The sequence below is a fragment of the Arachis hypogaea genome, chromosome 12 (genome assembly GCF_003086295.3).
Source record: "Arachis hypogaea cultivar Tifrunner chromosome 12, arahy.Tifrunner.gnm2.J5K5, whole genome shotgun sequence".
Classification (NCBI taxonomy): Eukaryota; Viridiplantae; Streptophyta; class Magnoliopsida; order Fabales; family Fabaceae; genus Arachis; species Arachis hypogaea.
Genome location: NC_092047.1, coordinates 107501526 through 107525170, shown reverse-complemented (window position 1 = coordinate 107525170; position 23645 = coordinate 107501526). Strand labels below are relative to the sequence as shown.

At 36.3% G+C, this 23645-nt stretch overlaps 1 protein-coding gene and 1 long non-coding RNA gene across 2 annotated transcripts; one reads left to right on the top strand and one right to left on the bottom strand.

The window, feature by feature from the left end:
- Window positions 1–554: 554 nt before the first annotated feature.
- On the top strand, window positions 555–2557 carry LOC140177116 (uncharacterized). Its single transcript, XR_011868864.1, has 3 exons — window positions 555–612; window positions 701–829; window positions 2269–2557. It is a non-coding gene; the product is annotated as an uncharacterized lncRNA (long non-coding RNA).
- An 8906-nt stretch (window positions 2558–11463) lies between these two features.
- Window positions 11464–13214, bottom strand: LOC140177113 (protein FAR1-RELATED SEQUENCE 9-like). Its single transcript, XM_072209660.1, has 2 exons — window positions 11907–13214; window positions 11464–11782 (listed from the first exon to the last, which is right to left on the bottom strand). Exons 1-2 carry the CDS (start codon window positions 12741–12743, stop codon window positions 11549–11551), a joined length of 1071 nt encoding a protein of 356 aa, XP_072065761.1. The 5' UTR covers window positions 12744–13214; the 3' UTR covers window positions 11464–11548.
- Between the last annotated feature and the right edge of the window lie 10431 nt (window positions 13215–23645).

Below are 23645 nucleotides of genomic sequence, written 5' to 3'. Positions count from 1 at the left end.
TATCCAAATCTCTTTTCAGGTAACTAGATTTGAATTTTGAGGGCAAAATTCTTTATTAGGTGGGTAGGATGTAAACCCCGGTTAAATTAGTAGATAATTAGTCAATAAATTAATTTTTAATAAGGAATATTAGAAACACGAATATTATATCAAATTAGGATAGAGCTCATCGAAACGAGAATTTTGACACCAATTTCGAAGAAATCGGTCCAAGATTGGACCGAACGGGCCGAACCGGTTGAACCGGGCCCAAACCGGGCTGTGGGCCCAATTAGTCCAACAATTAAAAAGAGCCTCGGGCTCTTTTTTCCCTTCATTTCCCTCAATGACGCCCCTCCCAGGGAAGAGAAGAAAAGAGATTCGTTTACGGTGAATTCCATTTCCCGTAACTTTCCCGTTTGAGCTCCAATCGCCGCACCGTTTGCGGCCACGCGTTCACCGCGTTGAGCTCTACATTTCTACCGGAACAATTTTATAGGTAACTTGCTATTTCACTTCAGCCTTTCATTTCCCCAATTTTTGAGTTTGTTAAATTTCTTTGATTTTTGATGTTTTAGGATTCAATTAGCTTGAGAGAAACGTTCACTCTTGCTTATGTGAAGCTTGGGTAAGGTGAGGATACGATAATTCTATTTTATTTTCATTGAATTTGAGCTTTGAGTATTAAATTGGATGTATATGTGTTATAAATGTGTATTAGGTTGTGAATAAATAATTGGAGCTTGAAATTGTGAATACTGGAACTTGGAGGAAGCGGATTAGTTGAGGTTTTGAGGGCTATGTTCTTTTAGGAAAATTGTCTTGGAATAATACTTGGGAATCGGCTAAGGTATGGTTTAGGTTTCTTGCATTTAATATATAATGTTCTGTGAAAACTTAGACTAGATGACCATAGGATAAGTTGGAATGCAGGTGTATATTTAATATTTAGTAATTTGTCGATGAATATAATTGGTTGAAGTTTATTGGATAATTAGTTATTAATTTTGGATGTTGAATGTTATTGTTGATGAACATGGTTAGTTTGGTGCTTGTTGATTAACTAATGATTTGGAGAATTATTGATTTGAGGTATTTGTGTTAAAAGCCTAGGATTTGTGAACTATGATTCTTAGTTGAATTTTGGTTGTTGGATTTGAATATTGTATGAGTTTAATTGTTGATTTGAAGTAGATTTATTGTGGTGATTGTTATGATGATGAGGAAGGGTATGTTGAATTGAAAAGAAAGCAGGTTTGGACCCGAAAAGGGTGGCAAAGTCCGAGTTTTAGAGGAGATGCTGCCGAAATTTTATAAAAAATCAGAGATTTTATTTAGATGATTATTTAAAAGAGATTTAGATTTAAATGTTATATAGTTTGATTTTGAGTTATTAAGAAAGTGAGTATGTTTTAAGTTTGAAGTTTGATTCTTAGAAAAGAATGAATTATGTTTTGAATTGAAACTATTTATGGACGGAATGGGAGGTGTGATAATGAAGGATAAGGATTGAATATGTTTAATGTATGATGATGAATGAGATGCAATTGAGAATGATGTGGATATTGAGGAATTATAATTGAATTATTTATATGGCTTATGAATTTGAATAATTTGAGATACGAGATTCCCTGGATTAAGTGCCGTGGCTTGCCACCACGTGTACCAGGTTGAAAACTCGATACTCTGTTGACCCTACGACGTAAGTGTGACCGGGCACTATATAAATTCCCGGGAATGTTACCCCCATTGAGCAATATTGATTATTTGAGAAAAATCTATGCATAGACTCTTGGGGATGCACGTCGGGGGACAGTCTAAGGACAATTCAGACTTGTCGGGTTGGCTGGTTAACCGACAGATGAGCCTCATCAGCCATAGGACAGGCATGCATCATATGCATATTACTTGAATTACTTGCTTGTGCTCTAGTTGGGTGTGCCTATTTGTATTTGCCATGCTAAATGTGTATTTGTTACCTGCAATAGTTGTAACCTTCTTGTGTTTGCCTTTATCTGTTTATTTGTCTGTGAAAATGCATGATGGAATTGGAGGTATAGAGGAATGGTAGTATAGGACTTAGATTTAAGGTTAAGTTAAGTTAGGATTAAATATTTATAGGAAACCACCTTTTATGGCTTCTGTTTAATACTTTAAGCTCTACAATCTGAGTGTCGGCGTTCTAGGATTGCCTCTGGCATTCCCAGGACCTTATATATTATGTGTGTGGCACCTTTACCATACTGAGAACCTCCGGTTCTCATTCCATACTATGTTGTTGTTTTTCAGATGCAGGTCGGGAGCCATCTCGTTAGGCGTCTGGACTCTTAAAGCGGAGGGGTTACTGGATAGTGTTGTTGTATAGTTTTGTTGTACAGTGATGTATATATATGTACTTAGCTTTCTCTCCGCATAACTTGTTCTTTTTGATCCTCTTAGAGGTTTATGGAGAGGCAGGATTGTGTGTATGTACTTTTGGGTTTCGGATATGTATGTATATATGTGTAAATATTCTCCGGCCAGTCTTGACTTCGCAGGCTAAGTTAGGAGCTTGTTATTTTGTATCTTTGGCACTCTATTCCTACTACTGTTATCTTATGTTTGACAGTTACAGTTTTCTTAGCATGCAAGTTAACTCGTTCCTTGAGCGTTGCGCTTTTATCTCGCGATTTTTATTTTCCCTATCCTTCAAGGCTCCTAGCATATTATAACTCTTCTGCTATTATATGTACTTATTTTATTTTAGAGGTCGTAATACCACATCACCTCTGTTTTACGACTTAAGCGTAAAGCTTTGTGTAGTAGGGTGTTACACTATTGTTCTTCGAAAATTTAATGGTTAAATTATCACACATTAATGGTTAAATTTTCACACATTAATGGTTAGATTATTAGATTATATACAACAAAAGGGATAAACTTAATTATTGTCGTATGATTTAATGGTTAAATAATTACACATTGAAAATTATTCAATAGATCCTCATCTATTTAACTATCATGATAATTATGTTATACGAACAGTAAAAAATAATTACTAAATTGACCACTAATATTAGATAGAGGATACATATTCAAAATATATAAAATAATATATAAAAATATATAATAGTTAATTTTTTTAACATATAATTTTTTTATTATGAAAATAATAGTTATAGTTTTCATTTGTTTCTTTATCACCGATAATGTAAAATTATTTATACAATTAATTAATAGAACTTGAGAGGAAAAAAATGCTAACAAAATATATACAAAGCTACGTTTGATTATAAAGACAATGCAGCACAAAGAATAAAGATATAAAATTTAGTGTTAGGTTTTTATATTTTATTTGATAATAAATTAAACATAAAAAACTAAATTATAAAAGTTTATTTATTATCTTTTCATACAAAATTTTAAAAAATATATATAATGATAAGAAATATAATTACAAAAAATTGATAAAAATAATAAAAAATAAAAATTAAGTTTGCTCTTTATTAATATTTTATGTCTTTTTTTATAAAAAAATATATAATATATTAATTTAATATTTCTAAATATAATATATGTGTTTATATCTTATTTACTAAATATAATTTTATAATTTTATATTCCTGTTTTAATCTTTTATACCGGTAAACAAACTTAGCTCAATAGCAGTCTTATAGTAAATAGTCATCTTACTATAATTTTGCACATTTTCTCAAACTTTATTGGCTAATTAATAATATAAACATACTGTTAATTTATTTATTTATTTACAAAATTTAGTATAAAGTTTAACTATTTAGCCTTGCAAAAGAAAAGGAAGAGTCAAATAATTGCACTGGATTATTGATTGAAAATATTTATTTTGTTTTCATTAATTTAAATTTCGAAATTGTTTTTTTATTTGTGTTTAAAAATTAAAAAAGTTTGGGGTACACAAATCAAAGTCTCCGATATGGGTTTAAAAAATAAGAAAAAATGGAGTACACATATCTACAATTCTGAGCTGTGTACTCCAAATTTTTTTAATTTTTTAAACCCAAATCGGATTGGACAGTTAGATTTTTGTACCCAACAATCGGACGGTCCAATTTCTGTTTGGATTAAAAATCGGACGATCTGATTTCTACTCCCTAAATTAAATCATCCCACATTTTAAAAAAAAATACTAGAATAATTTATAATTAAAAAAAATACCATTGTTAATTTAATATTAAAATTAAAAATGTAGAAATATGAAGTGAAAGTATTTGATAATAGTCAATAGGGTTGGCTTAGGCGAAAAGAAACCTTTAACTTTTACTTGGACTCCAATTCGTGGATGCCCCACCAGAGTTGGCAATTTCACTAGCGTCAGCCACAAAATGGTCTCCACATTCATTTCGTGGGCACTGTGCCTAGCCACCACATCTGAATTAGAGTGTAAATCCAATTCGAATGCGCCCGCCTGAAGTGCTCCTGCATATTTTCGGAACTATTTCTCTTCATGCGTATTTTGGGAATAATATATTTGTAATAGTTATTTATATGAAAAAGCGTATGTATATTGATCACTTATATTACGTAAACAATTTTTCCTAAATTTTATTTTATAGTCAATCTTTTCTAACAACAACTATGACTTCCTATTTTAATTTACTTTGTATATTAGTTATTTTACATTAAAAAAATTATTCACCAATTATTCCTTACTTTTAAACTCCAGTAACAATAATTTTTTTATATATATCTTTCAAGTTTTTTACGGTCAATCAAAAATTAGAATATGATAATCTCAGTAACTATGTTACAATTTAAGCCATGTTAAATAAGTAATTATATGTTTGAGTACATTAAGAATATTTTTAATTTATATCATATTGTAATTATTTTCTATTTTATTACAATTATTATGGCTCGTTTATCAAAAAACTTTATTTTATGGAAAAAATTTATAACGGATTATACTATGTAGTATTTTATCATAACATTTGATTTTGATCAAAATACATCAATTTATATTAGTATAACATTAATTAATTAATTAATACCTTAATTTTTTAAATGTAATAATATTTGTAATATTATATTAATCTAATTAATTAATTACATTTTTTTTAAATATCAAGTACGTATAAAAGAGTGATATGTTGTTCAAAAAATCTTATAAACTATCTCTTTATTCTTTTAAAAACGTAAGATGTTCATTCCAATAGTCATTGTTGAAGAAACAAATTTTACTAATCAACTGCAACATTTCAATCAATCGGGTTGGACCGGACATGTTTGCTAGTTACATCTTGGTTAAAATTTATACCGTATTAATAATTTTTATGCATAAATTAATTAATTAACCATGACTAAATATTTAAAATTAACAACTATATAATTTCACAATAGTAAAAGTCAATTGTCTTAAAATTATTTTTTTAGTATTCGGTTTTTAGTTTTATTTTTTACATTTTAAGGCTATGTAAAGTAAATTATTATTAAATAGATTCTTCTTATGGTTTTTTTTTTTTTTTGATATTTTCTCACAAGAAGAGACCTGTATGACAGTCTAAAACAAAAGAAATTGTTAACTATATTTTGATTTCGCACTTGTGTAGCCAAACTCTTTCCAAGGAGAACACGTAAGCCTCCTTTGACAATTTATTTGTCAGCAATCAACATTTAAATTTATTCTCAGAACCTATGTATCAGTGTTTAACTGAATACATTGATTCAAAGATTTTCAGGGTGAAACAAGAGGTCCAAAGGACGATACGCCAAGAGTTTCAGAATTTGGCCCAAACATTAACTCCTCCTGCAAACAAAGTAATGTCTACTGTTGGAGGTGAAGAAGCAAATGGCAATAGGGTACGTAACAAAAATTAGTTATCTCTATTTTAAGTATTTTTTAAAGTTTGCCAATTGCGAATTTCATGGTTAATAGTAAGTGAATATAGTAACATATGAACAATAAAAAACTGTGTTTAATAAAACTGAAAATGATCAAAATAAATATTTGTAATGTATACATTTAATATGCAGGCAACTAATCGTGATGGACAACTGTATGAGTTGGATGTCGTCAAATGTGAAGTTGAAAGGTTGTGTTCATTGACAATACCAGTAAGTAAAAATTATTTTATTAGGATTATGTTCAGTATGAATAATTTGACTATGATTTCATAATTATTTATATTTCAGTGGTAGCTATATATTTATATAATGCTAATGCCTCCCCCGAGTAAGTATCTTGTTAATATACATATAGATAAAAGTTGTTAGACATTTTATTTCATGTGGTAAGATTATTTATTTATTTATTTTTGCAACAGCGAGGAAATACTTGTACACGAAGGTGTAGATGGTTGTAGAAGATCATTCGATGCACTTAAGCCTATGCGACATATAGATGCTAATGTAAAACTCTAAATTTCACTTTAAATTTTTTATTTTTCAAACCTCTGATACTAATTTTATTTGTTATCTTTAATCTTGCTAAATATTAACAATGGTTGCATGCACAATGACTCATGAGAAAAAAATTCGTTCCGGAGGTCCAAAGATATGGTTTCTTCTGCCTAGGGTCTCTGTAAGTCATATGAAGTCAAAGTTTACTATATGCTTTAATAAAACAACCAAATTGAATCGCAATTTTCTTTGATTGTAAAACTTGTTAGGAACAAGCACTTTCGTTTGTCTACCCACCAACAGCTGTGGTAATGGACCATTCAACATACTTATTTGATGTTAGCAGCTTATCAAAGGTAGCTAATGTATTTGTTTTAAATTTGAAACCTACCCATTTACTATCATTTGCCATGATATGTTTTTATAATCTTGAGTTTTTGTGATTTTTAGATTTATGTACCAATTAAGGACAACTTTAAACATTGATACTTATTATGTGTTGACGTGAAGAAGAGAAAGTTGATATGTGTAGATCCGATGCAACAAAGATCAAGGAAAACCATAAGGGAGCGACAGATTCGACAACTAGTGAGTTATTCATGCTTCTAAATTAAATTTGTTGACCATAACTCATTTAATTTTCAGCAACAATTACTTACAATTATATTTCCTGTCAATGTAGGCAAATTTCATTGACTGAATGATTCATGAACAATTGCTCGATGAGAGAATAGAGGGTAAGTCAGATTTGGATGAAGTTTCATATCAACTCAGTGAATTTCAGATCTACTATCCACAGAATCTTCCACAACAAGAAAACACGTAAGACAAGTTACTATATGAATTTAAGCAAATTCAAATAACTATCTAAGGAAGGTGAAGCTAATATTTTAATACGTATGCCTCAGGTTTGATTCTGGGATGTAGGTTGCTAGATGGCAGCTATATGCTGAGGCCAGGAATTCCTTTATCATACCAGTGAGTATAACATTATAATTGCTGACATTGTATCTTTATTAAATAGAATCTTCGCTAATTTATTAATTTTATAACATGCAGCCAGTGGACGATACTGCACGCATGCGATTGGCCTTAGATTTAGTGCTGAGCAATTACAATAAGGCCAAAGAAAACACCATCGATGCCGCAAAGAAATTGGTCACCAAAATAAATTGAAATGCAGCCATTTATTATGTTCACGATATGAGTTTTATTAATTTGTCTAAGTTTAAGATATTTTGAATTTCATACATTGATAGTGTTTGTTATTTTATTTTATTAAGACTTTATATTAAAGCCGTTTTCATTTATTTGTTTCTAATCCTGTCATTTATTTCGGTAGTATTATGTTGTTTCCATTTATTTTACTAAAAATGTAAAATAAAAAGATGAAACGTTGCAACCTCACTATTGAACGAAGGGTTACACTAAAAAAAATTACAAATTTGCAGAAGTTATATAGCAAAAGTTTTAAAAAACTCCCGCACATTAACCCAAAAACTATTTACGCCCTTCGTAATTTAATTGATAGCGGTTTTTGTTCTAAATAGTAGGGGTTCTAGAAACCCCCAAAAATTAAAATTTATGAAACTTAAATTATTCACTCACGCACAAACCCGCCAAACCAAAACCCCAAAATCCCCAAACCCGCGAAACCAAAAGCACCCACCAAATTTTGTGACCCTCTCCTCAGCCTTTCCTGCAAATTGGCCACGACTTCTACTCCCCCGAGGCTCATCACTGTTCATGGTGGCCCTCTTCTCCAACTGCTCTTCAGGTTAGTGGGTTTGGTATTCTCTTCCTTCAATTGCTGTTGTTATTAACATTTGCTTCCAGTTCGCATCGCTAAGATTCTTCTCTATTTGTATCACTGCTATTCTTCGCTTTAGGTTGATGTTCGTTGCTCCGTTGTTCGCTACTCGTTAGTGTTTGCTGCTTCATTGTTCATTGTTCACTATTCACTATGGTTGTTCATTGTTGACGGCCTTTTCCTTTGTCAATCAAGGTAAATAATCGCTGTTTTCTTCGGTATATGCTATCTTAATTAGATTATTCTAGTTTTTTAACCATGTTTTGATGTGTATTTTTTACCATTCTACTAATAAAATACTGAGATTTAGGATATTGAACTAGAACAGAGTTATGTTGTTCATGAATTAGAGAAGAGTTGTTCATCCCAATAATCAGGTTATGTATATAGTTTTTCGCCCAATGATAACAGGTATGGTCTAATGTTATGCATTATTCTCTTGCAGGGCTCCACAATTTGCATGTCTTGTTTACCTATGATTCCAAATCTGATATCTTTCAAGCAAGGTAATTGTGAAGAATTACCTTAAGTGTCTAATATTGAACTTCTATGACAATCTACAATAAAGGAACACATTGTGCACCTAATTTTATATATATTTATTGCAGTTGGCATATGATCAGTCTCAAAGAGTAGTACTAGTATATAGTTTTTTTATAGAACGTGCTTTACATGCCTTAATTTTCCTTATTAGCTTTTGGCCTTATTTTTTTATTTTTAATTTTAACGCCTTTAATAGTGTATAAGTTAAGGACTTAATGAGTTTCTTTGACTGTATTAGTAGTTTTGAATTTTGAGATATAATCCAAATAAAGAAGCTAGTATTAGTGGTTTAGAATTTTGAGCCAATAACGGGAATCCATCTTGCATTGTTTCTTCTAGAGTTCTTTCTGTGCTTCTTGAATTCTTATTCAGATAGCATATGAAAATATAATGTCTTTTGGAGCTAAATTATGAAGGTTTTAATTTTTTAAGCATCAAATAGGTAGTTTACTCTAACTTAACTATGCCTGGATTTAATCTATTGGTGGAATGATAAAATTATATTCACAGGAAATATTCGAAAAGCTCATGAGCATTGCTGTCTGGGCATTGCACTTAAAAGGAGTTGTGTATGTAGCTAACATTCTAGCCACTCTCAATTGTTATTGTGACTGCCATAGAAGTTGTGTTCCTTGGTGATACTCTGCACATTGGAAGGTACCACTTGTTCAATTTTGACATGGAATAACAGATATACTAATGCATATGAATAAGGGAATTGCTTTGTGTCATTTTTTTGTTGGTTTAAATCATTCTTGAGTCTTAGTGATGGAAAAATATAATAAAGAAAAACAGATCGAAGAGATTTATCTCACAGTGAATTGTACCTCAAATCAAAATAGTTGAAATTGAGTAGACTCTTACACCGAACTAAAAAAGAATCAATAATTTGCTCCATGACGTACTCATACTTGTTATGATGGACATAAGTGGATCAATTTGTACCCTCCACGACTTTATGCAATGAGTTCATATGTTTTATCATTATTTCATTCATCAAACTCATAGTTGATTAGGTTAGTTTGCTTAATTGTTTATTTGCTTTAAATTTTTTTTGTTTGCATTTTGCAGTATAATTGGAGCTGTAATAATATCAATTAGCTTTTACAAGCTGTTGATAATGTTCCTCTTTTACAAAGCTATAAAATTGTGCATCAAATCGCACATAATAGCCATAATACTAGTACAAACTCTTATATTCTAATTCCATTGACTTGCATTCTAATTCCTGTATGCCGAAAGCTTTAATGGAAGATTATTAATTTTAATAATTCCTAGGGTGCATTCGAACTTGGATCACATTTTGCCCAATAGCCATCAAGTACAATAAAATTTTATAGATGCATTTTGGAATAGTCACAAGTAACAACATATACCCGAGGGATTAATCATTCTGATCTTTCAATTTTTATGTATTTTTGTTTTAGAATTTCTAGTTTTCATGCATTTCCAGGTAATCATTCACTAAGCATCTGCTGCAATTAATGATATCTTGAGTTGTTGTCTGATGTTTGGTATTTGGGGCCATAGAATCGAAAGCCATGAGAGCCATCCATTGAATGTGATGATATGCAGCATCTTTATTTAGCTTCAAGGAGTTAAAACTTGAAACAGTGTTTAATACTTTATTTCAATGGTTGTAGGGTGAGAGATAATCTCAAAACGTGCTAGCTAGTTCATGTGATAGATATCCAAAGTACAAATTAAAATATTAGGAGGGCTTGCTTCTTTCATGTTCTATTATCTGTTTTGTTCTTGTTCTTTATTAAATTGGATTTATTTTTTCATCAATCTTTTGATCAATGTAATTTTCATGACTAATTGTGAGAATGAAAGCAGATTGTTTTAAAATGGGTGTATTTGGCTAGTTTGTTGGATATAATGTATGTCTGAATTTGTTATGACTTGTTTTTTTAATATTGGGTCACTGATTATATCGGATAAATACAAGAAGTAAAAGTTGAGTAATTACTCATAAATTAATTAGTATTAATTTTCTTATGACTTAAAATAGTTAATAGATAATTAATTAATAATATATACCAATTGAATAATTGTATAAATAAAAATTTAATTTATAATTTCACAAAATAATTTTTAAAAAGATAATTATGTATATATTAAGAGTACAGTACTCACAAAGATATGTAGTGAGTACTAAATCATATAAATAAAGACTATTTTTTTTAACTAAATTACTGTCATTTTTAAAATCTAACAAATGATAAAACAATTTATTTTTATTAAAAGATTTATTAAAATTTTTTTTACTTAAAAATTACTGAACTTTTTATTATTTATTCAAATTATATAATTTTAGCTAAATAAATTTTATCTTTTTAAGTAGCTCAAGTATTAGAATATTTGAATTATCTTTATAATTTTTAATTTTATCTAAATTTAATTTTTTATATTTTTAGATTTAATTTTAAAAATTTGTGTTAATGTTAAAATATTTTTAAGAAATGATATTATAGCTTAATAAATCTATTAAAGACAGGTCGGTTATGGTACGTCATTATGAGCCAATTTGGTGATAAATAGAAGACACGATTTAGCGTTCGTAGTTAAAATTTGGTGGCTAAACTCCGTTTTTTTGGTAGTGTACGTGATAATTTTTCCAGTAACATTTTAAACATCGTATTTTTATTCTATGTCTTATGTTGTCCTATTTTAGTAAACGAAAAAAGGTGATAACATAAAAAGAAAAGAAATTTAAAAAATTTAATAGTAAATGAGTAAAATGACATAATCTTCCTAGTTCAATAAATGTCAAATCAATCAATGAATGCAAACTATACAAAACAAAGGTAATTAGTAAATGGTACAAAATTACCAATCATCCTAAAATCTGAATCATCTTCAATCTGCCATTCCAGTTTCAGGGGCCACAACAGGAGATTCAGTTGTTCTGAAACTCATCCCAAACTCTTCGTTGCTTGTAGATGCACAAACCGGAATATCGGGACCAGGACTTGATGTTTTCACTTGATCAGTAAAAGCCGACTTAGCTGTTGAGGTTGGTGTTGTTCCACCACCAATGTTCCTATCTTTTTCCATCTTCTGCTGATTTTTCATATTGTCATGTCTTTTGCGCTGATCACAAACCAAACGTCATCTTTCGTTACAAAAGCATAAAAATAACAGTTTATAAATCCAAAACACAATATGCCGAACCACCATACAACAAAATTCTAAACATAGTTATAGTATGAGATACCTTAATGAGGATGTCAAGATGGCTGCTGATATTCTTTTCTGTATCATCGTCTACCGGCTCCTTTGGGATTCTACCAAGAACATTAAGAGAACTTTTGTTGTAGTGCCCTGTCACACCGCAGTTTGAACACCTTCTACGTTGCTTAAATTTTGAGTTTTTCTTGGGAGCTCCCTTACTCTTCACCACCAATGGGTCAACAACGTAGTCACCGTCTAAATTACCGTTGCGTGGATTTTCACCTTGCTTTTGGAGTTTTGTAATTGTGTTGACAACATCATTCATTGCTTCGACAAAATCACTTGAGTTCTTACTTGCAACATCCATCAACCTAGAACACTCAGCACCCAACACACCCAAACAACACTTTAGTACCTTATCAGAATCACTTGGATCATCGACGTTTGACTTCATGAAATTGCTCTTGGCATTCTTCGTCCAACGCTTGCACACTAAGCGTTTTGGAATAACTTCAACGTGTTGGTGCTTTAGGCATGCGAATATGTGCATGTAGGGAATCCCTCTATTTTCGAACCACAGACACTCACAACGAAGCATCCCCCCAACTCTGTCAAACTCAACCACATGATCAATCTTTGGCACTTCAAAACTATTACACTTGAAGTATAGTTTTCCCCCATCCTGAATTACCAACTCTGTATTCATAGCACAAGCACCCTCAATTTCCTTCCTAACCTCCTGGAACATGTTACGAGTGAAAGTCTTTGCATCAAAATCTTCAAGTGTCAGCAAAGAAGTCACAAGTACTGGATCGGTATATTTACTATTGAACTCTGCAACTCTTTCATTGTTTCTGTAATGGCTAACAACGGTCTCCATGTTATTGATGAATTCAAGAAGGGTATCTTTCTTTCTCACATATGCTTTTATCAGAGAGTTAATCCCTTCACACTGGGATGTTGTCCTAATTCACCCAAAAAATTAGTCCCTCAAATATGCAAGAGCCCATAAATTCCTCAACTCATAGGTTTGGTCGACCCAAGAATTGCTTGATAAGTTATACCTCGTCACCATGTCTCCCCACATGACCTGAAACTCTTCAACACTCACATTAGCATAAATCAATTTCTTGAAGTCATTTAAAAATCCACTATTCTTAACCTTTTCGCATGCATTCCTATGTAAGTATGTAAGACCCGGTTAATTAATGGCTAATTAACCCATAAATGAGAATTTATTCTAGAAAGCCAAAAATATTATTTTTATGGCTAAATGTGATAGAGGAAATTGAGACGAGAATTTCGGTACCAATTTTATAGAAATCGGACCAAGATTGGACCGAACGGGCCAAACCGGACCAACCGGACCCAAAGTGGGCCCTTGGCCCAACATAACTAAACCAAAACCCTAGTTTTCAGCACTCTCTCTCCTCACACAACACCAAAACACGCTGAAAATTGAGATGGAAGGGGGAAGAACACTCTCTCAACTTCCTTCTCTCACTTGATCTTCAAACCACCATAACTTTTGATCTAGAGCTCCGATTGCCGCTCCGTTTGCGGCCACGCGTTCACCGCGGAGAGCTCTACAAAACCCATACAATCAATCTTGAGGTAAGCCACGTTTTACTGTTCGAAATTCCAGCCCTTGATTTCGAGTTTCATGAGCAAAAATGTTGAGATTTTGGGTTCTTTGATGTTATAGGACCCAACTCTCTTGAAGGAGAAGGTTAATCTTGTCTCCTTGGACCTTGGGTGTGGTAAGATTCTCAACCCTAGTATAATTTGTTGTTCTATGATGTTTGGGTATTGAGATGTTGTGTATGGGTATGATGATTGTGGCTTAGGTTGTGTATATGTGAATATTGGAGCTTGATTGGTGATTTTGGAAAGCTTGGAAGAGGGTTTTGTGTGATAAAATCTGTTCTTGGAGGTGTTGATACCTTGAGAGCTTGTGGACAAGTGGTTTGGAAGTGCTCCGGTTGAGCTTGGGGAATCGGCTAAGGTATGGTTTTAGTTTCCCGTATCTAATATGTAATGTGGTAGGAAATACTTAGGCTAGAGGCCCTAAGATAGGCATTGAATTGTTGGTGTTGTTGAATGGTTGAAATATATGATGTGTTCATATATGTGATTATGAATATTGATGCCTTGATTGTGTGAAATATGAGAAATGCATGTTGTGATATATGCTTGATGGATGATTGAGGTTGAATTGATGGGTGGTACCATGTTGATGGTGAGTATGATGTTGATTATGTATAATGATGGTTAATTGGAAATGGTATTATTGGAAATTGGGATGAGGAAGGATGTATGACATGATATTGTGTTTGTCCTTTAGCCATTTGATTGAGAAGTGTTAAAATGGTTGGATGTGGTTTTGGAAACCTTGGTAAAGTGTCAATGTGTGAGTTGAGGATGGCTTGTTGTTGATTTTGGTACATTTTGAATGATTTCAAAGAGAAGGATTGAAATTGGCATGTTTGATTGATTTTGAAAAGAGTTGAAAGTGGCTTGTTTTGAAAATGGCACCTTGTGGTTTTGTATAAAAACATGGTTTTTGGGCATACTTTGACGGGACATAACTTGGACTACGGATCTTTGATTTGTGCCAAATCTGTTTAGAAATGAAATTGGATCCGGGATGTCCATGCCGTTCGAAGAACGAGTGAAAAACGATTTAAAATGAGGAAGTTATGTCCGTCGGAAGATTGGGGTTTGAATCTGTAAATTCTGCAGCTTTTAACTTAGAAAATTTTTAGCAGAATGACCCCTCGCGCGTAGGCGCACTTGGTGCGTACGCGCCGTTCTTCGAGAAAGCGCCATCCACGCGTGCGCGTGGAGTGCGCGTACGCGTGGACCTGTTTTCATCCCAAAGTTGATTTTTGAGTTTTAAAAGCCAAATTTCATACTTCTAAGCCTCCGATCTCACCACTTATGTCTTAAATCATTATGATATGCCTAGCATGAGAAAAAGGGCTAGTGAATGTGGTAACTTGCGAGTGAAGCAAGGGAAAAATGAATGATCATTGAGGATCAAAGATGATTATGTGAGATGCGGATAATGGCGGTGGAAGTGCTTGTTGTGCCATGGGCCGAAGGGCCGTAATTGTTAATGAATTGGCTGGTTATGGATTTAACCGTGAGCCGGATGGCTAGATTATTGCCGTGTTACGGCGGAGCCATGTTTATGGCCAAGTATAAATGCATATATGATGTTGATTGAATTGTGAAGGTTTGCACTTCCACCATTGGAGATGAGGGTTTCCCTGGGTAGTAGCAATGGCTAGCCACCATGTGCTCCAGGTTGAGACTCGAAGCTCTTTTGACCCTATGTCGTAAGTGTGGCCGGGCACTGTGAAAGGCCCGGATGAGCTCGCCCCCATAAATATTCACCAGTGATGGTGATGGATAAATATTCACCAGTGAGGGTGATGGATATGGATCATGATTATGATCAAGTTTATGATGAGTATAACTCGAGTTGGGGATGCACGACAGAGGGACAGTCCAATGGCTAGCTACCAGGACTTGTCGGGTTGGCTCTATAACCGACAGATGATATCATCAGCCACTAGGAACAGGCATGCATCATAAGCATACTACATGAATTGTTTGAGATTGCCTATTTGACTGCATATTACTTGCTAATTGCCTAAATGCCTTATTTGTTCCTATTTGTAAATCTCTTGTCTGATATAACTGTGTTTGCTATATTATACTCCTGCTGGTTGTTGGGAGGTCTGAAGGAAGTAGAAAGGGAAGTATTAGTTAGACTGAAGGATCTTTAGTTAGTTGCCGCTTACGGTTTAGCTTGTTTATAAGCTTTGATATTTCCTGGAGGAAGTTCTAGGATTGCCTTCGGCTTTCCTCTATTATTATGTATTATATATGTGGAAGCTGTTACCGTACTGGGGACCTCTGGTTCTCACCCATGCGGATTTTGTGGTTTTCAGATGCAGGACGCGAGGCTTCTCGTTGAGGCATGCTGGGGACTTCGGGATTAGCGAAGATTCTTGTTCTTGGGACTCTATCTTGATTTATATATCTTGTTTAGATACTTTTATCTCCATTAAATAATACAAACTGTGATGACTCCTTCTAGAGGGGATTTTGGAGATTAGGTTTTCGGTATTTATGTCCCTTTGGGTTTTCCTTGGGGTTTTCCTTATTTTATTATATGTATATATTGCTATGCTCGAACCGGTTACCTTCGCAGCCGGATTTTGAGTCTTGATATTCCTGTTTTTGATACTCTTTATATATATGATCTTGCGTTAGCTTATCCTTTGCTCGTTGTGTTAGTGATCGGAGTGTTGCGCTTTCGAGTTGCGGTTTTTGTTTATCCCTTTTTTCTACAAGGCTCCTAGTTATAATCAATCATTCATACTACTATACGTACTAAATTTTTGTTTTAGAGGTCGTAATACCTTGCCATCTCTGAATTATGACTTAAGCATAAGTCTCTGTATGGTAGGGTGTTACATTATGGTATCAGAGCAGTTCGTTCCTGTAGAGCCTGAGGAATGGACTGACTATGCTTCTGTGCATTCTCTGTATGTGTGTTATGTGCTGTTAGTATATCTACTTGATATAGTTGGCATAAACGTTCATGAGCATGCATTTGGGACTTTAAAGTACTAAACTTCCGATATTGAGACTGATCAACTTAATATCGATTGTTTGGTGTGTATAGGAACCAGATGGCGCCTCGTGGACGCGGTAGAGGCCGTGGGAGAGGTCGTACTAATGCTCGTGCGCCGGACACTAACCCTAATGACCCGTTGAACTTTATGACTGCGCTGGAGAATATGGCTGCTGCTATGCAAACCACTGCTGAGGCTCTTGGTCAACAGATGAACAACCATGGTAATGACGGAGGTGGAGTTCAAGGCCCGATGACACTGGCGAACTTTTTAAAGGTTAATCCACCTAAGTTCAAGGGAACTACTAGCCCGACTGAGGCCGATACATGGTTTCAGGCTATAGAGCGAGCACTGCAAGCACAAGTGGTACCTGAAGGACAGCGTGTCGAGTTCGCTACCTATATGCTCACAGGTGAAGCGTCGCATTGGTGGCAAGGTATCCGTCGTCTTCTGCAGCAGGGTGATGATTATATCACCTGGGATGTCTTCCAAGAGGAGTTCTATAAGAAGTACTTTCCGACTTCTGCTAGGACGGCCAAGGAGCTTGAATTGTTGCAGCTGAAGCAGGGTACTATGTCCGTATCTGAGTATACTGACAAGTTTGAGGAGTTGTTCAGATTCTCTCGTATGTGTCAAGGGACTCCGGTGGAATATGAGGAATGGAAGTGTGTTAAGTACGAGGGAGGACTCCGGAGTGATATTTTCGGTTCGGTGGGGCCAATGGAGATTAGGACTTTCTCCGAATTGGTGAACAAGTGTAGGGTTGCTGAAGAGTGTGTGAAGAGGGCAGCCGCTGAGAAAGGAAGTCACAAAGGATCATTTCCACAGAACCGAGGGAAGAGCTTTGCACCTAGAGGTTTGTCTTTCAAGAGGGGAGGTTCTTTTAGGAGGCCCAACAACAACTACTCCCAAGGGAAAAGGTTTGGGAAGCAGCCTCAGAATGATCAAGCTTGTACTAGGTGTGGGAGTCACCATCCGGGAGTACCATGCAAGGCCGGATGGGGTTTGTGCTACAATTGTGGAAAGGCGGGGCATAAAGCCGCAAGTTGTCCAGAGAAGCAAAAGCAAGGTGCTGGGAAAGCACAACAGACTGGTCGGGTGTTCACCACCTCAGCTGTGGGTGCAGAAGGATCTGAGACACTCATTCGAGGTAATTGTGAAATGGCTGGTCAAACTTTAAATGCTTTATTTGATTCGGGAGCATCGCATTCATTTATTGCATTTGAGAAAGCCCATGAGTTAGGATTGAAGATCGTAACCTTAGGTTATGACCTAAAGGTACATAATGCTACCCATGAAGCCATGGTAACTAGGCTAGGATGCCCGAAAGTTTTGTTCAGGTTCAAGCAGCGTGATTTTGTCCATAATTTAATCTGCTTGCCGATGATCGGTCTTGATCTTATCTTGGGATTGGACTGGTTATCTGAGAACCATGTCCTGCTTGATTGTTCTACAAAGTCGGTGTACTTTATGCCGGAAGATACAGAAGGGCCGGTCGTGGTGAATAATTATTACTTGAATTCGATGATGGTGAACTGTTCTGGAATCGAATGTCAGGGTATCCTGTTGTTAACCGCTGGTGTTTCGGGTGATGATCAAAAGTTGGATCAGATTCCGGTAGTGTGTGAGTTTCCGGAAGTGTTTCCCGATGATATTGAGGAATTTCCACCTAACCGAGAGGTCGAGTTTGCTATTGAGTTGGTGCCTGGGGCGGGACCAATCTCAAGTGCTCCTTATAGGATGTCACCGTTAGAGATGGCCGAGCTAAAGTCTCAGTTAGAGGAATTGTTGGGTAAGAACTTTATCCGACCAAGTGTTTCCCCGTGGGGTGCTCCAGTATTACTGGTAAAGAAGAAAGATGGAAGTATGCAGCTCTGTGTGGATTACAGGCAGCTGAACAAGGTCACCATAAAGAATAAATACCCATTGCCGAGGATTGATGATCTCATGGATCAATTACAAGGAGCTGGGGTTTTCTCCAAGATCGATTTGCGATCCGGTTATCACCAGATAAGGGTGAGGGGTGAGGATATCCCTAAGACTGCTTTCAGGACTCGTTATGGTCATTTCGAGTATACTGTAATGTCTTTTGGGTTGACGAACGCTCCTGCAGTGTTTATGGATTACATGAATAGAGTGTTCCGTCCGTTTCTGGATAAATTCGTTGTTGTCTTCATTGACGACATACTAATTTACTCCAAGACCGAAGAAGAGCATGCGGAACACTTGCGGACCGTGTTGCAAATTTTAAAGAAGAAGAAACTCTATGCGAAATTGTCTAAGTGTGAGTTTTGGAAGGATGAGGTAAAGTTTTTGGGTCACGTGGTGAGTAAGAGGGGAATAGCCGTAGATCCAACTAAGGTGGAGGCTGTGATGGAATGGAAGCAACCAACCACAGTAACTGAGATAAGGAGTTTTCTGGGTTTAGCTGGCTATTACCGAAGGTTCATCAAAGGCTTTTCACAATTAGCTTTGCCGTTGACAAAGTTAACTCGCAAAGACACTCTGTTTGTTTGGACTCCTGAGTGTGAGGAGAGCTTTCAGGCATTGAAGAAAAAGTTGACCACTGCACCTGTGTTAGTGTTACCTGAGCCGAACGAGTCTTTTGAGGTGTACTGTGATGCATCGTTGAAGGGTCTAGGGTGCGTGCTGATGCAGCATCATAATGTGGTGGCGTATGCCTCACGACAGTTGAGACCTCATGAAGTTAGTTACCCTACGCACGATCTGGAACTCGCTGCGGTCGTATTTGCCTTGAAGGTGTGGAGGCATTATCTCTATGGGGTTAAGTTCCAAGTCTTTTCCGATCACAAGAGTTTGAAATACCTCTTTGATCAGAAAGAGCTTAATATGAGGCAAAGGAGGTGGATGGAATTATTGAAGGACTACGACTTTGAGTTGAATTACCATCCGGGAAAAGCGAATATAGTGGCGGATGCGTTAAGTCGGAAGTCGTTATATGCGTCTTGGATGATGCTTCAAGAGGAGAAGTTGCTCAAGGGATTCGAGAGTCTAAAAATTGGTGCTCGAGAAGTATCTGGAAACTTGTGTTTGAGCCGATTAGAAATCTCAAGTGACTTTAAGTCCGAACTCCTAAAGGCTCATGAAAATGATGAAGCATTATGGAAGGTGTTACCGGCTATCGAGCAAGGAAAACAGTGGAGAGTGTCGGAAGAAAAAGATGGGTTATGGAGATTCAAGGGTAGGATCATTGTGCCGGATGTTGGTACTTTGAGACAAGATATCTTAAGGGAGGCACACAAAAGTGGATTCTCCATTCACCCGGGAAGTACTAAGATGTACCATGATTTAAAGGTGATGTTTTGGTGGCCGGGTATGAAGAATGATGTGGTGGAATATGTTTCAAAGTGCTTAACTTGTCAAAAGGTAAAGATTGAACATCAAAGACCTTCCGGGATGTTGCAACCTTTAGAGGTTCCGCAATGGAAGTGGGAAAGTATTGCAATGGACTTTGTGTCGGGATTGCCAAGGACTAGGACTGGTTTTGATGCTATCTGGGTGATTGTGGACCGACTGACGAAGTCAGCTCACTTTTTGCCCATTCGGATGACTTACACCCTTGAGGAGCTAGCTCGGTTATACATAAAGGAGATTGTGAGACTCCATGGTGTACCTGCTACTATAATCTCTGATAGAGATCCTCGTTTCACTTCGAGGTTCTGGGGTGCATTTCAGAAAGCTTTTGGAACCCGATTATGCTTGAGTACAGCTTACCATCCTCAAACAGATGGTCAATCTGAGAGGACGATCCAAACACTAGAGGATATGTTGAGAGCTTGTGTTTTGGACCAACCGACGAGTTGGGATCGGTATATGCCGTTAGTGGAGTTTGCATACAATAATAGTTACCATGTGAGCATCGGAATGGCTCCGTATGAGGCATTGTATGGGAGGAAATGTCAATCTCCACTATGTTGGTATGAAGCTGGAGAGAAAGGCTTGTTGGGGCCAGAAATGATAGCTGAAACCACTGAACAAGTCAAGAAAATCCGAGACAGGATGCTTACGGCGCAGAGTCGCCAAAAGAGTTACGCCGATCAGAGGCGGAAGCCCTTGGAATTTGAGGAAGGAGATCATGTTTTCCTGAAGGTTACTCCGACCACAGGAATTGGTAGAGCGATTAAAGCAAAAAAGTTGAATCCTCGATACATTGGTCCATTTCAGATCCTGGAGAGGATTGGGCCGGTGGCGTATCGGGTGGCTCTACCACCTCATCTTTTGAACCTGCACGATGTGTTTCACGTGTCACAGCTTCAGAAGTACACTCCTGATGCTAGCCATGTGTTAGAAACTGAATCAGTTCAGTTAAGAGAAGATTTGACGCTTCCAGTGGCTCCAGTTAGAATTGACGATACTAGTATCAAACGATTGCGTGGAAAAGAGGTTTCATTAGTCAAAGTGGCTTGGAGTCGAGGCGGTGTTGAAGAGCACACTTGGGAACTTGAGTCGGAGATACGAACGGATTACCCGCACTTATTCTCAGGTAATTGAATTTGAATTTTGTGGGCAAAATTCCCAATTAGGTGGGTAGAATGTAAGACCCGGTTAATTAATGGCTAATTAACCCATAAATGAGAATTTATTCTAGAAAGCCAAAAATATTATTTTTATGGCTAAATGTGATAGAGGAAATTGAGACGAGAATTTCGGTACCAATTTTATAGAAATCGGACCAAGATTGGACCGAACGGGCCAAACCGGACCAACCGGACCCAAAGTGGGCCCTTGGCCCAACATAACTAAACCAAAACCCTAGTTTTCAGCACTCTCTCTCCTCACACAACACCAAAACACGCTGAAAATTGAGATGGAAGGGGGAAGAACACTCTCTCAACTTCCTTCTCTCACTTGATCTTCAAACCACCATAACTTTTGATCTAGAGCTCCGATTGCCGCTCCGTTTGCAGCCACGCGTTCACCGCGGAGAGCTCTACAAAACCCATACAATCAATCTTGAGGTAAGCCACGTTTTACTGTTCGAAATTCCAGCCCTTGATTTCGAGTTTCATGAGCAAAAATGTTGAGATTTTGGGTTCTTTGATGTTATAGGACCCAACTCTCTTGAAGGAGAAGGTTAATCTTGTCTCCTTGGACCTTGGGTGTGGTAAGATTCTCAACCCTAGTATAATTTGTTGTTCTATGATGTTTGGGTATTGAGATGTTGTGTATGGGTATGATGATTGTGGCTTAGGTTGTGTATATGTGAATATTGGAGCTTGATTGGTGATTTTGGAAAGCTTGGAAGAGGGTTTTGTGTGATAAAATCTGTTCTTGGAGGTGTTGATACCTTGAGAGCTTGTGGACAAGTGGTTTGGAAGTGCTCCGGTTGAGCTTGGGGAATCGGCTAAGGTATGGTTTTAGTTTCCCGTATCTAATATGTAATGTGGTAGGAAATACTTAGGCTAGAGGCCCTAAGATAGGCATTGAATTGTTGGTGTTGTTGAATGGTTGAAATATATGATGTGTTCATATATGTGATTATGAATATTGATGCCTTGATTGTGTGAAATATGAGAAATGCATGTTGTGATATATGCTTGATGGATGATTGAGGTTGAATTGATGGGTGGTACCATGTTGATGGTGAGTATGATGTTGATTATGTATAATGATGGTTAATTGGAAATGGTATTATTGGAAATTGGGATGAGGAAGGATGTATGACATGATATTGTGTTTGTCCTTTAGCCATTTGATTGAGAAGTGTTAAAATGGTTGGATGTGGTTTTGGAAACCTTGGTAAAGTGTCAATGTGTGAGTTGAGGATGGCTTGTTGTTGATTTTGGTACATTTTGAATGATTTCAAAGAGAAGGATTGAAATTGGCATGTTTGATTGATTTTGAAAAGAGTTGAAAGTGGCTTGTTTTGAAAATGGCACCTTGTGGTTTTGTATAAAAACATGGTTTTTGGGCATACTTTGACGGGACATAACTTGGACTACGGATCTTTGATTTGTGCCAAATCTGTTTAGAAATGAAATTGGATCCGGGATGTCCATGCCGTTCGAAGAACGAGTGAAAAACGATTTAAAATGAGGAAGTTATGTCCGTCGGAAGATTGGGGTTTGAATCTGTAAATTCTGCAGCTTTTAACTTAGAAAATTTTTAGCAGAATGACCCCTCGCGCGTAGGCGCACTTGGTGCGTACGCGCCGTTCTTCGAGAAAGCGCCATCCACGCGTGCGCGTGGAGTGCGCGTACGCGTGGACCTGTTTTCATCCCAAAGTTGATTTTTGAGTTTTAAAAGCCAAATTTCATACTTCTAAGCCTCCGATCTCACCACTTATGTCTTAAATCATTATGATATGCCTAGCATGAGAAAAAGGGCTAGTGAATGTGGTAACTTGCGAGTGAAGCAAGGGAAAAATGAATGATCATTGAGGATCAAAGATGATTATGTGAGATGCGGATAATGGCGGTGGAAGTGCTTGTTGTGCCATGGGCCGAAGGGCCGTAATTGTTAATGAATTGGCTGGTTATGGATTTAACCGTGAGCCGGATGGCTAGATTATTGCCGTGTTACGGCGGAGCCATGTTTATGGCCAAGTATAAATGCATATATGATGTTGATTGAATTGTGAAGGTTTGCACTTCCACCATTGGAGATGAGGGTTTCCCTGGGTAGTAGCAATGGCTAGCCACCATGTGCTCCAGGTTGAGACTCGAAGCTCTTTTGACCCTATGTCGTAAGTGTGGCCGGGCACTGTGAAAGGCCCGGATGAGCTCGCCCCCATAAATATTCACCAGTGATGGTGATGGATAAATATTCACCAGTGAGGGTGATGGATATGGATCATGATTATGATCAAGTTTATGATGAGTATAACTCGAGTTGGGGATGCACGACAGAGGGACAGTCCAATGGCTAGCTACCAGGACTTGTCGGGTTGGCTCTATAACCGACAGATGATATCATCAGCCACTAGGAACAGGCATGCATCATAAGCATACTACATGAATTGTTTGAGATTGCCTATTTGACTGCATATTACTTGCTAATTGCCTAAATGCCTTATTTGTTCCTATTTGTAAATCTCTTGTCTGATATAACTGTGTTTGCTATATTATACTCCTGCTGGTTGTTGGGAGGTCTGAAGGAAGTAGAAAGGGAAG